Source organism: Prionailurus bengalensis, chromosome D2, assembly GCF_016509475.1.
Source record: "Prionailurus bengalensis isolate Pbe53 chromosome D2, Fcat_Pben_1.1_paternal_pri, whole genome shotgun sequence".
Classification (NCBI taxonomy): Eukaryota; Metazoa; Chordata; class Mammalia; order Carnivora; family Felidae; genus Prionailurus; species Prionailurus bengalensis.
Genome location: NC_057351.1, coordinates 22,228,668 through 22,242,043, shown reverse-complemented (window position 1 = coordinate 22,242,043; position 13,376 = coordinate 22,228,668). Strand labels below are relative to the sequence as shown.

The 13,376-nt window shown below is 42.5% G+C and overlaps 1 protein-coding gene across 10 annotated transcripts in view; it reads left to right on the top strand.

Annotated features, from left to right (window-relative positions):
- Nucleotides 1-13,376, top strand: part of RHOBTB1 (Rho related BTB domain containing 1) — a 122,917-nt gene that overhangs the window by 101,716 nt on the left and 7,825 nt on the right. For all 10 annotated transcript variants that reach the window (XM_043596420.1, XM_043596426.1, XM_043596423.1 and 7 more), the window contains 4 exons: nt 486-671; nt 3,869-4,848; nt 6,663-6,781; nt 12,601-12,751. In XM_043596420.1, coding sequence (XP_043452355.1) covers nt 486-671; nt 3,869-4,848; nt 6,663-6,781; nt 12,601-12,751 — 1,436 coding nt within the window. The remainder of the gene's footprint in view (nt 1-485; nt 672-3,868; nt 4,849-6,662; nt 6,782-12,600; nt 12,752-13,376) is intronic.

Here is a 13,376-nt window from a genome sequence, read left to right as displayed (position 1 = left end):
TGTGTATTTGCTGACCCTGTACAGCAAATACCTGTTATGTTTTCAGTAATGTTTAAACTGTTTGCTTTATCTCATTGGGTTGAGTCATCATCACCTTTCTGTTTAAACTGGTAAAAGGTAGTTCTTATTATTTTATTTTATCTTGAAACTATTTCTTGTGATTAACAGAAATAGTTCAGCATGTTGTGGCTCCAGGACTGAATCAAATTTGGGTAGTCATGTGTATTGTAAAAGAACATCTTTGGAAACTTTAATACATAGGCATTCTGCAGTGCAATATGAAAATGAACTCGGGCTGTGTTTGGTGCTGGGATGTGGGGGCTTATCCGGCTGTTTGCATGACTCCGAGATGTATTATACTATCCTTTTTTTTTTTTAATTGTGACATGATATGGCATTAGATGGATGGGGGAGGGGAGGAACTGTAATGATAAAAGAAAAAAAAGTTATATGGAAATACAGCTTCTTTTGTGATTTCCTTTTAGGTCTGATGTTGTGGTCCTCTGTTTTTCGATTGCTAATCCCAATTCCCTAAATCATGTGAAAACCATGTGGTATCAAGAAATCAAGCACTTTTGCCCTCGCACACCTGTTGTTCTAGTTGGCTGCCAGCTAGATCTCCGCTATGCTGATCTTGAAGCTGTTAATCGAGCCAGACGCCCTTTAGCAAGGTAAGCCAAGGGACTCAGTATTTTGCTGTGCTGGCCAAATTAAAGTTTAGAGGTAACAGATGTCCCTGTAGCCTAGGGTTATGCTCTTCGGTGGTTCTGGGACCCCATCAATCAGCCATATGCTTTAAGTTAGTTTGTTAATACTGACCCTTCTCGTGCTCACCGTCCCCTCTTAGGTGAGGAACCCATTTTTGTAAACTGGTTGGCCAGTTCTGGAAATGAATTTTATAATTGCAACCTGGTGTGAATAAAAGTGTCTTGGGAGCACCTGGGTGTCTCAGTCAGTTAACCGACCTACTCTTGGTTTTGGCTAAGGTCATGATCTCATGGTTCATGAGTTCAAGCCCTGAGTTGCACTGTCCGTGCAGAGCCTGATTGGGATTCTCTCTTTCCCTCTCTGCCCCTCCCACGTGTGCTTTCTCAAAATAAATAAATAATTTTTTTAAGTGCCTTGAGGCACCTGGGTGGCTCAGTCAGTTAAGCGTCTGACTTTGGCGACACGAGTTTGAGCCCCACATTCCAGCCCTGCATTGGGCTCTGTGCTGACTGCTCAGAGCCTGGAGCCTAGTTCGGATTCTGTGTCTTCATGTGTCTCTGTCCCTCCCCCACTCACACTCTGTCTCTGTCTCTGTCTCTCAAAAATAAGTAAATATTTAAAAAAAATTTTTAAGTGCCTTGAAATTTGCAAAATACTAAACAAAATAGTAGCTACTCATAGTAATGTCATTCTTGAAACTATGATTAGTTTAATAAAGTTAATGAACATTCAGATTGACTAGTCCCAGTTCTTGGCCCCCCAGAACATCAGGTTCATGCAAATACACATATCCAAGTGTTTTTAACCTTCTCGTTTTCCCCAATCCAACCTCTGAGAATATTTCATTCCCAAAATGGTGGTGTCTAGTTTTAAAACATCATATGGACCTATAGTTGCAAAACAGGAACACTGGTATTTAAATGTTACTAGTAATTGTTTTTAAATTGTTTTTAATGTTTATTTATTTTTTGAGAGAGAGACAGAGACAGAGCATGAGTGAGGGAGGGGCAGAAAGAGAGGGAGACACAGAATCTGAAGCTCAGAGCTGTCAGCGCAGCGCCCAATGCAGGGCTCAAACCCACGAACCGTGAGATCATGACCTGCACAGATGTTGGACGCTTAACCGACTGAGCCACGCTAGTGGTGCTCCATCTAGCAGATGTTTTTTAAAATGTCACAACTTTAAAAATCAAACTGAGGGGGGATTTGTTTTACTTGTATAAAATGTGAATACCAATATTAGGGGGAAGTAAGAGTTTTTTAAAGCCCATGCCCCTTCCATTTTCCTGTCATAAAAAAAATAACTTTATATATATTTTATGTTTAACTACATTTTTTGCCAGAGAGCATAGCTTTCCCAAAAGTGTTGATATTAATACCTTCCTTCAATGTTTGCCTGATAGGCTTGTTGCAATTTTGTACAGACACAGCTTTTTACACTCTCACAGCAAAAGCAAATAGTATTTTCTTTAGACAATTTCGGATGTTCTTGTTGCATTTTGGATAAATTTTCTGAAAATGTTTCATGTTGTTTTCACAGTCCCTCTATTAAATGCATGGACTAGGAATTGAATGTTAGAAGCCACATAGAGGGAAAGGGGACTCACAGTGAAAGAGAGACTGCCCCTGGCATCCAGAACTTTCTGTGTAAAAGAATATGCTGAGATAATCAGGCCTCACAACCATAGACGTGTGGAGGACAGGAGGAGAGTTACAGAGCACTAGAGGACAGCAGAGGGGACAGTCCCGATCCCATGAAGGAGCTGGTATTTGAGCGCAGCCTTGAAGAGTTTTGCCAGTTAGTGATTTCCAAGTCAGTCCCAGGAAGAAGGAGCACAAAAAGCCCAGAGAAGCAAACTTTGAAGTTAAGTCTTCTTCCCTGCACTTCCCTCTGCCTTTGCAACACCCTGCCTTTTTTCCTTGTGCTCTGTCCAGGGCTTCAGATCCAATTCGGTAACCAGTATTACCGTATTTCTCCTAAGACCAGTGCACTTCACACACATTGCCTTCGATTTTGGAAGCCAAATATTTATTTAGGAAGATCAATTCCTAAGAGTGTGTCTCAGAATCAAGTGTGTGTTTGTGAAGAATGGAACAACAAAGTTAATTATGTTCTGGAACCTGTCTTTTACTATGCTATGCCATAGTCACAGCACTATTCCGCCTGGCCTCCCTGGGTTTGATTAGAATGTAAAGGGGCCTTGTGTGCCAGCCTGAAGGGCTGTGTGGAACCAGAGGAAATTTTTAAAAAGAATTACAGCTGAAAGTCATGCTTGTGTGATGTAAGGATGTTTCGTGCAGCAGTGGAAACTGTGGGCTGAAATGTGGAGAGTCTGAAGAAAGACAGTGCAGAGGCTAATGCCGTAGTCCAAGTGAAAGAGGCTGAGGGCGTGACTGCAGAGGCAGAAGAGAAGAGAAGCAGTTAGGCATGAAAGGAGAAGCACAGATCTGATGCAAGAGACTTAATTGGCTATTGGATGGGGACCGTTTAACTAGTCTAGGACTAGGGGCTTCTAGACTCTTAACTGCTGGGCAGGGGTCTCTCTTCAACTTGCGAATGTGACCTGAAGCAAAGCCTTTAGACTCTCTGCCTCAGTTTCTTCACAAGGTGGCATGCGAATAACACCCCTAGGGTTTTTGTGAGGCTCAAGTGAGAAAAGGTATATGGATTCACTGTAAAGTTATCAAGCAAAATGTAAGCATAACGTGGTGATGAAGGTGCAGACGTCACAGTTGTGATCGTTGTAACAGCTAATATTTGTCAGGCACTCCCTGTGGACCAGGCACCATGCTAAGCATATGATCTCATTTCAACTTCTCAGTAGTCCTTTAAGATGTAGGTGTTTATTATTCTTATTCCTATTTTACAGTTGGGAGAACCAAGGCTTAAGAAGGTTAAGTAACTTGCCCAGGACCAAATAGCAAGCAAATGGCCGATACTTCAGTTACTATAGTTATTCCTGAAAGCATTTTCCCCTGCAGGCCTGAGTCCTTTATATTTGGAAAGCTTGAGGTAGATCGATTTTTCAAGAGTCTTATTAAAAGTCTGAATAAGGACTTTAAAGGCACAATTCTATTAGGTGCTTTGATAGACCCTTGTTACCTTTTTTTTTCCCTAAAATAAGGCTGATTATAATTTTTTTTAAATACTCCATTTTAGGCCCATAAAGAGAGGGGATATTCTGCCCCCAGAAAAAGGCCGAGAGGTTGCAAAGGAGCTGGGCATACCGTACTATGAGACAAGCGTGTTTGACCAGTTCGGAATCAAGGACGTGTTTGACAATGCGATCCGAGCAGCGCTGATTTCCCGCCGACACCTGCAGTTCTGGAAATCCCACCTAAAGAAAGTCCAGAAGCCTTTACTTCAGGCACCATTCCTACCTCCAAAAGCCCCTCCGCCGGTCATCAAGGTTCCAGAATGTCCCTCCATGGGGACAAGCGAAGCTGCCTGTTTACTGGACAATCCTCTGTGTGCCGACGTCCTGTTCATCCTTCAGGACCAAGAGCACATCTTTGCACATCGAATTTACCTCGCTACCTCCTCTTCCAAATTTTATGATCTTTTTTTAATGGAATGTGAAGAAACCCCAAATTGGAGCGAAGGAGCTGGTGAGAAAGAGAAGCAGAGCAGGGATTGCCAGGGGCGGGCATTGAGCCTTGACCCAGACGAGGAGCGGGAGGAAGGAACGCCAAGGACACCTCAGGCCAATCAGTGGAAGGCCTCGAGCCAGAACCTGTCCCAGCAGGAGAGTCTGGCTCTGGAAGGCGAGAGCTCGACTCCGGAGACACAGACCTTATCAGGCTGGAGCAAGGGGTTCCTTGGCATGCACAAGGAAATGCAAGCCAATCCCGTTTCAAAGCGCGTGGGCCCTGTCACTGTGGTCAGGATGGACTCCTCCGTCCAGCCAGGCCCTTTCCGGACCCTGCTCCAGTTTCTTTATACGGGACAACTGGATGAAAAGGAAAAGGACTTGGTGGGCCTGGCTCAGATCGCAGAGGTTCTGGAGATGTTTGATTTGAGGATGATGGTGGAAAACATCATGAACAAGGAAGCCTTCATGAACCAGGAGATTACGAAAGCATTTCATGTCAGGAAGGCCAATCGGATAAAAGAGTGCCTCAGCAAAGGGTCATTCTCAGGTGAGGGGTCCAACGGTAAAGTCATCGATCCCTTTGGTTGTGATTTATCAAACATTAGCTGTTCCCAAATAGGCAAGAGAGTAACCAGCACTAACATGTGTCCATGCTTATTTTTTTATGTAACCTTCTAGTTTGAATGTATCCATCTATTTAATTCTTATCAGACTAGTGGGCCAAATACTATTCCATTTTGAGGATGGGGAAATTGACAGGGAGGTTAGGCATATTGCCTCCAGGTTGTACAGTAGTAAATGGTAGAGCCAGCATTTGCACGCAAGCTGCCCTCTAAAGTACCCTCACGGCGCTTCTCAGTTAGGTCACATTCCTCCTGAGCCTGCACCAGAGCCAGAGCAAGTCAGCTCGATGTTCAACTCCTTCAGGCTCCCTTCCCTGACCACATCTGCTCTCCACTGACCTTTTGGCCTTGAAATCCTTGAGGTGATTTTGGCAACCCTCTGCCTTCGTATCAAGGGTGCCTCATCTGTCCATTTCCCCCTCCCTATCCTTTCTCGCACTCTACCACCCTACACTTCTCTATTTCTCTTGCCTCTTCTTTATCCTTGATAACTATGCTGTATGCTGACCACAGTGTCCTCACATAATTGCTTGTTTGTTTCTACTAAATTCTGAAATAGCCTTCTGTGTGTGTGAGTGTGTGTGTGTGTGTGTGTGTATTTCATTGTTAAAGTTTGACTTCCTGACTTTTATTTACATGGATACTTCCATTTTGTCTTTATCTTTCATAATGCCTTGGTAGTACATATTTAGTACTATACATTCAGTAATTGATTACTGAGTCTGTTCATTAATTTTAAAACTTATGAATAATATTTACTTGAAACATTGACCATCATGAAATAGAAACAATCATGAAAAGAAATGTTACAAACCTGCAGTAAACAATGGACCTTAAGTGAAATGGATTGAATCGCCCTCCCCTTAATGCAAAGGCATAATGACCAAATACAACATGGAACTTCAACTGGATTGTCTTTAAAAAAAAAAACCTATAAATACAATTTAGAGATAATTGGAAAATTTTGAGTATGAACTAGACGATGATATTACTAATTTTCTTAGGAGTAATAATGATATGATTATCTAGAAGTATATTCTTATTTTTAGAAAACTCTTGATAAAGTAGTTAGAAGTGTCATGCTGTTAAAAATGTCTACACACATAGGGTCACCTGGGTGGCTCAGTTGGTTAAGTGTCCGACTTCCGCTCAGGTCATGATCTCACAGTTGATGAGTTCAAGTGCCACATTGGGCTCTGTGCTGACAGCTCAGAGCCTGGAGCCTGCTTCAGATTCTGTGTGTCTCTCTCTCTCTTTGCCCCTCCCACACTCAGGCTCTGTCTCTCTCTGTCTCAAAAATAAATATAAACATTTAAAAAATGTTTACACACGTATATATACACATACACACATATTCACTACATATACACACACACATACTCATTCACCCATAGTTAAAGAAAACATGGCAAAATGTTAACAGTGTGATAAATGAGTTATCATTGTACTGTTTCTTCCACTGTTCCGTATGTTTGAAATTTTTCATAGTAAGGGAGAAAAACTATTCCTCTCCTTTATGTTACCATGTGGTTCAGAGAATTTGTATCGTGATCTCATGTGTCATCTTATATACTTACTCCTCAATCCTTGGATGACATAGAGGGATCTGGGTGTAGTGGTTGATACCAAATCACTAAGTAGAGACACGGAAAAGAGAGTAAGAGACGCAGGTTGGTGACTGTGGGTTGAACTCTCAGCAAAGCTGGCTCATGGTTATGTTTCTTCGATCTTTGGGCAGATGTGACGTTCAGGTTGGATGATGGAGCCATCAGTGCCCACAAACCGTTGCTGATCTGTAGCTGCAAGTGGATGGCTGCCATGTTTGGGGGCTCGTTTGTGGAAAGCGCCAACAGTGAGGTATGTGCCTTCCGAGAAGCCTAAGTAGTATCTTTATGACTGTGTGTGTGTTTGGTTAACCAGACGACTTCAGCTCTTCAACTGCTTCCATGGAGGTCACCCTCTTCTTAATTTTGCTGTTATGGGGAGCCATGGTCCACTGTTCACTCGTGGTGTGTGAGCACCTGAGTGGTACCTGCGCATCACCCTTTTATGGTCACTGCTGTCATTTGTAAAACATGATCAGCTATACTTTTTTCAAATGTCACCAAGCAAGACACTATCAAACTCACATGCAATTGGGGCAGTCTGTCTTCCAGAAGTTCGGTGGGTGAAAAGTTTCTTCGCTTACCCGCATCCTGGGCTCAGCTGAGCCCCCAACCAGAGAAGCCACATCCTTGTGCCCCTGCCTTCTCATCTGCACCATGAGGGGTGCACTGGATGGCCCTCGACATCTCCTTGAGCTACAGCATCCCCCGAGGCACTGCCCCGACTCATCTTCTCCAAGCCTTTGTTAACTGGAGGAAGACAGTAATGGAGCAAATGGCCATTCCTCTGAACACACCGCTGTCAATGCTTAGATCTAGTGGAAGCCACTGAGTCACTTCTCAGACGCTGGCCCTATCTCCGAATAAAAGATATTCTTAGAGCAGAGTAAGCAGTATCTTGAAACCATTCTGTGTTCATCTTTTTACAAACCCTGTTGGAAAAGAAAGAAAAATTCCATTCAAGCACTTCTAACTTTAGTCTAGAAGAGCAAGCATTTTTGTTGAGTTCTGAAAGTATTTTTTAACCATCTTTTTTTTAAAGGGGGACACCCCATCAAGTTTATTGTCCTAAGAGGCTCGCTTTGCTGATCTCAGCATCTCTCCACACTTTTAAAAGAAATAGAGAAAACAAGAGCTAACTTCTCGAAAGGGGCACTCACACCAGAAATCTGAGCACTCCCACAGTGACCCGGGAGCCTGCATTTGCATCCCCAAGTAGGGAAGCAGAGTCACGGCCTCACAAGCAGGGATGGCTGGGGCAGAGGAGGTCACTAGGCCACCTCCTGCTTTCAGAACAAACTGCAGCTGCTCCTAAACCAACTCCCAGCAAAAGCCTGTCTGCTGTGGGGGGAGGAGAAATGTTAGGATTGTTCTGATGACCTCGCTAGCTGTCTGCCGGCCTTTATAAGCCCGGAGGTCTGCAGCTGTGAGTAGTGAAGTCTTTCCTGTGCCACCAAAGATGTTTCCAAGCCATGTCACTGAAACTACGCCAGCGTGGTAGAGGCCGCCCAGTGAAGGGCGCAGGGCTTGAATCTCAGCTCCTCCACATATAAGCTGTGTGGCCCTGGGCATCCTCCCTCTCTGGAAAGCAGGATAATAGCCACAGTGTGGTGGTGAAGTGCAAAAGTCAACACTCGCAGATCCTCATGAGCATTAAGTAAATGGTCGCTGCCATTAGTGTTATTTTGATGTCGGTCGTGTTCATATTCTTTCACTCTCACTTCCAAGAAAGTTTGGGGAAGCCACCGATTAATAAGCCTTCATCCGAATGGCACTTCACCAGCTCCAGTAATCTCCAGAGATGAGGAGCCCAGAGGCTTGCTTCCCTTATGTGTCCAGCTCACTGAAATGTGTGCTGATTGTGCGGCAGAGCACCTGCTACTGAACCAGCAGAGAACTTGATCAAGGTCAGGAACCCAGGCACAAAGAGACACTGTCAGAGCTGACCTCACAAATGCTAATCCCCTTTATCCCTTCCCAGAATGGACTGTAATCGTCTCCAGATTAAAATGGGCAGGAGAGGTGACCAAAACAAAAACTTGGCAGTGAACATGAATGCACTCGTCTATGGTTAACAGCCTCTCTTGGAGGGGGCCACCTGTTTAGCACTACCTCTTAGAAAGACTAGGTCATTTGCCACTTAGAACGATAGCTGAGGCTACTAGGTATGGATGGCTTCTACCCAGCTTAGAAGACAGAGACCATGGACCCAAGCAACAGGAGGTCTGTGCCAAATTCCTTTAGCCAGTGAATCAGGAATGCCATGAGCTGTTGACATGTGTGCCCTCATCTGCCCCTTCTCTTGATTTCCAGAGTAGACTATAATGGTTATATAGTTTGAACTCTAGTCTCAGTTTGACCTTGGGAAAGCGACCGGCCCTCTCCAAACCTGTGTCCTCATCTTTAATATGGGGATAACAAGAGAACCTTCTTCAGAGGGCAGATAAGTCACGAGAGTACATGTGTAAAACATGGAATTTGGTGCTTGGAACATATGAAAGCTCAAGAAATGTTGGTGACCATTGTCCTGGAGGATCCTTGTTAAATTCTTTCCATGAGTAATTGAAAGTCTTTGTCCCCTGAAAGCCCCAAGTTAAAAAAAAACCCCAGTTCCACACTTCCTAAACCAGCCAAGTGTGGTGGACGTGTCACGGGGAGGGAGGAACATCAGTTAAATGCTCAGTAAATATTCCATGACTTGGGATCTGTCCTTTGTAGGCCACCTTTTAACTCTTTATTGTCCTGTGAAAACCTGACTTCCCGAACCTCAAAATTCAGTCTTTCTTTCTTTTTGGCATTAACAGAATTCTCATACATATCCAGAAAGGAATAAGATATACCCATTGACGTTACTTTAACATTTTTTGTCATTTAATATTTAAGAAGACATTGTATTTTACTTCTATTTTTCTCATTACTTTTAATGTAGCAGTAAGCATAATTCTCTCCCCAGAGGTGCTCAGCAAGTGGTTCATTAAAAATGCATGCCTGAATTGTAGTAAGCAATGCTCTGAATCTGGAAAACTTTCTCATCCTCTGTGAGACTGTCTCTAATTATAAGCCTAATAGTCTGAGCTGATCTTTGCAATTAAAATTTTAAACCAACGAAACTGGAATAAGAGACGTAGTTTAGGATAGCATTAGAGTCTCTTTGCTGACTCTTATTTCTTCTAAGCTATGTCCAGCAGGTAGGATGCAAAATTCTTAATTCCATTTCTTATATAGCTTCATTTATATTGTTTTTAAAGTTCTATAAAGTAGTCTCTCCATTGTTATGCAGTTAAACATAAATGTTGAAATGACAGAAACGGGCTTAAAAAAAAAAGAAACACGAGAATGGTGTGTGTTCTAAACGTGTTTTTCGTTTGTTTTCATTTGCTCTAATGGTCCTTAACATTATTTGCCCAAAAAAAGCCATCACTTCAAAAAATTGTTTGCCTTATGTTACACAAGAAGGAAAAAGCAAGCCACAGATGATGATAAATGTCAGAACACTCCAGGGGCAGCTGGGGGGCTCAGTTGGTTGAGCTTCCAACTTCGGCTCAGGTCATGATCTTGAGGCTTGTAAGTTCAAGCCCTGCATCGGGCTCTGTGCTGACAGCTTGGAGCCTGGAGCCTGCTATGGATTCTCTGTGTCATTCTCACTCTGCCCCTCCCCCACTTACAATCTCTCTCTCTCTCTCTCTCTCTCTCTCTCTCTCAGTCTCAAAAATAAATAAACGTTAAAAAAATTATTTTAATCAAATGTCAGAACACTCCAAAGACATTGAAAGTATTGGGGCAGGGCTGCTTACAGGAATCTGTCATCTCTTGTTGCTAGAAATAATTTCTTTTCACTTAGGATGTTCATTTTGTCATGACTTAGAACACAGTCTTAACAAAAAATGCTAAGGTAATATGAATATCTTCCAAATCCAGAGTCTCCGTGAAGAAGAAAAAGCTAAAGGTTATCACCTCTTCCAAATCTCTCCCATGTAACAGATGAGGAAACCGAGGATCAGAGAGGGAGAATGATTAGTCAAAGGTCACACTCATTTTAGTGACAAACCCCCAGGCCTTTCCCAGCCTCTTGCCCTGGCATCTAAGACGTTGTTTTCAAAACAGCAGACCTCCCCGTAGCTGAGAGAGCAGGTTTTCACAGAAAGCTCTGCGACTTTTTATATTTATGATCACTAACACTTTATCACACTTAGGACTTTGTAAAATGTACATACCTTCACTACCAAAATGGTCCAAATTTTAAAGTTTCACAACTTAACCTTCAATTATGTATAAAATTGTACTAATCCAAACACGATCTGCATGAGATAAATGCATGTGTACAAAAACGTATATGTATGTAAGCATATGCACAGGTACAACTGATATTAGATTCACTGGAATAGGAATTAATTACAATACAACAGCTTCTTTATTTTAAAATCACACCAGTAACAGTGTCTACTTGCCAGGTTCTATCTACTGTAGAGGTTGCCTAGAAACTTGAAATGAAGACCTTTGTCAAATCCTTGATGGTAGTAACCCATACAGCTTATTTACCAAATCATAATTGTTTTCATTGACTATGTCTGAAAGGGGGTGTGTGTGGAATTTTCTTACTATTTCTGGGAAGTTCTTTGGGCCTTCCCTCTGATACATAAAGAGAAAGCTCTGTCTGAAAGGACAGTCCCTGTCTGAGGTGGCTGGTGGCCATGCAGGAGAATGACGTAGAAGGCTGAGATAGCTTAAATGATTCTGGAACCACAACACTAGAATGCATTGACCATGAGACCCATGTAGATTGTGGAGAGAGAGAGAAGGAGGGAGAGATTAGATGTATAATAGAGATGTAATCATCTTTCTGTGGTATATAGAGGTTTGCTAAGCACCAGAAATCAGAAGTTTATAACTGTTTATCCTTCTCAACTTAAAATCTGATTCTTAAAAACTGTTAGTGAAATACAGTACTTTATTATACTGTGTGCCAAACAAACCTTTGCTTCCTTGCCATGAAGGGTTTCTTATACTGCACAGTGGCTCTGACCACAGACCTTAGAATTATGCTCCCTAAGTTCAAATCCCAGACACTGACTAGCTCTGTGACCTTGGATTTGGGACTTAACCTCCCTGAACCTCAATTTCCATACCTGTAAAATGGCAAAAATAATAGTCTCTTCTTCCTGGGGAGGATATAAGGATCAGAGTAGATCACAGTACCTTGTGTATAAGAAGCCTTCAATTTTTATCATTATCATTCCAGTAGCTAATACCAATGGTACTGTTCTGTACTGTGCCGGGGTCCGTCTTGTAGAGTTACTTAGAGTCTCTATGTTGCCCAGCAGTGTGCATCCTCATTGATCCATGCCTTGGTTCTCTAATGAACTCCAGCATATATTAATATTAGCAACAACTACAGGTACTCAGGAGACAGATTAGGTAAATCCTACAAAGAAGATGCCCAACCAACTATTCCCCAGATGTCCCAGGTAAGGATTTCTCTGGGTTCTCTGAATCTACTGATACCTGATAATGTTCCGATAATTTTGAATCTATGCAGTCGTGTCATAGGAAAAACAATGAAGTGTGTATATTGTGTTAGCCGCTATCGATAGAATGTTGGAATCGAGCCAGTCACTGTGGCAACTAGGTGGTTCCTCATCCTCTGTTTTGACATCTTAGAGAGCTGGGCTCTATCGTGTGTCAGCAACAGTGTGGTTTGCAGCTCCCCCCAACACCTGTCATGTCGCTAGGAGATTTCTTTCCCCACAATAGAGTATTATAAGGTACTTGGCAAAGAGAGCCCATAATGTCATCATACATTTACAGCCCATTTGTCTGATTTATAAGTCCAAATAGCCATTTAAAAATTCCAAATCAGGCTTTGTCAGGCAGCCCCACTCTTTTGTCATCTACAAATCACACTGTTATGTGTAAAGCAGTAAATAGTAAATGACTTCTATACACAGCCTCAAAGCAAGTGTCCCAGACTTGCCAATATCAAATCGTGCAGTTGGGATATTTATAAGCAGTGTAGCCTGAAAATGTACCCACTGCTTTCTTCAGCAGAACTTAGCTTTTTAAATAACGTTTCAGGTGTATCTCCCGAACATAAACAAGATGTCAATGCAAGCGGTATTGGATTATCTTTATACCAAGCAGTTGTCACCTAACTTGGACCTGGACCCACTGGAATTAATTGCCTTGGCAAACAGATTTTGCCTGCCACACTTGGTTGCACTTGCAGGTAAGGCCGATGACTGGGGGCCATGCAGCGTCTGACTGTCGGGCTTGTCAAAATTACACTTAAACAAAAATAATGTTTCCAGGGAATAAAAATTAATTTTGTATCACCCAACATAAAACTGTCTTGTTCAGGGTGGTGGGAATTGATCAGATGAATCAGACAGCCCAATTCAATTCCACAAATATTTTCTTAAGCACCTACTTTGTGCTAGGCCCTGTTGGGTGATGCAGTTATCAAGATGAGTAACGCATGATCCCTGCTCTTGAGACCGATGCTCTATGCACTCTGCCTCATTTGTGGACCATGGAATTTGAAATAAAACTATTGTGTCCATATTATCCCCATAATGTGTGCTCAGACACAGTCTCTAAGAAAGAGGCAGTAGGAGGCAGTGGCTAAGAACATAGGCTACAGAGCCAGATTTCTCGGGCTCAGATCCTGACTCCACCATTTCCTGGCTAGATGACTTCACACTTAACCACTGTGTCTCCGCTTTCTCTCTCTTTGGAATGGGGACCATGTTATTCTACTGTAGAGTTGTTACGAAGATTAAGGAGTTAAGATATATATATAAAGTTCTCAGAACAGTGTCTGGCACCTAGTAAGCATTATGTAAGTGGTTTTT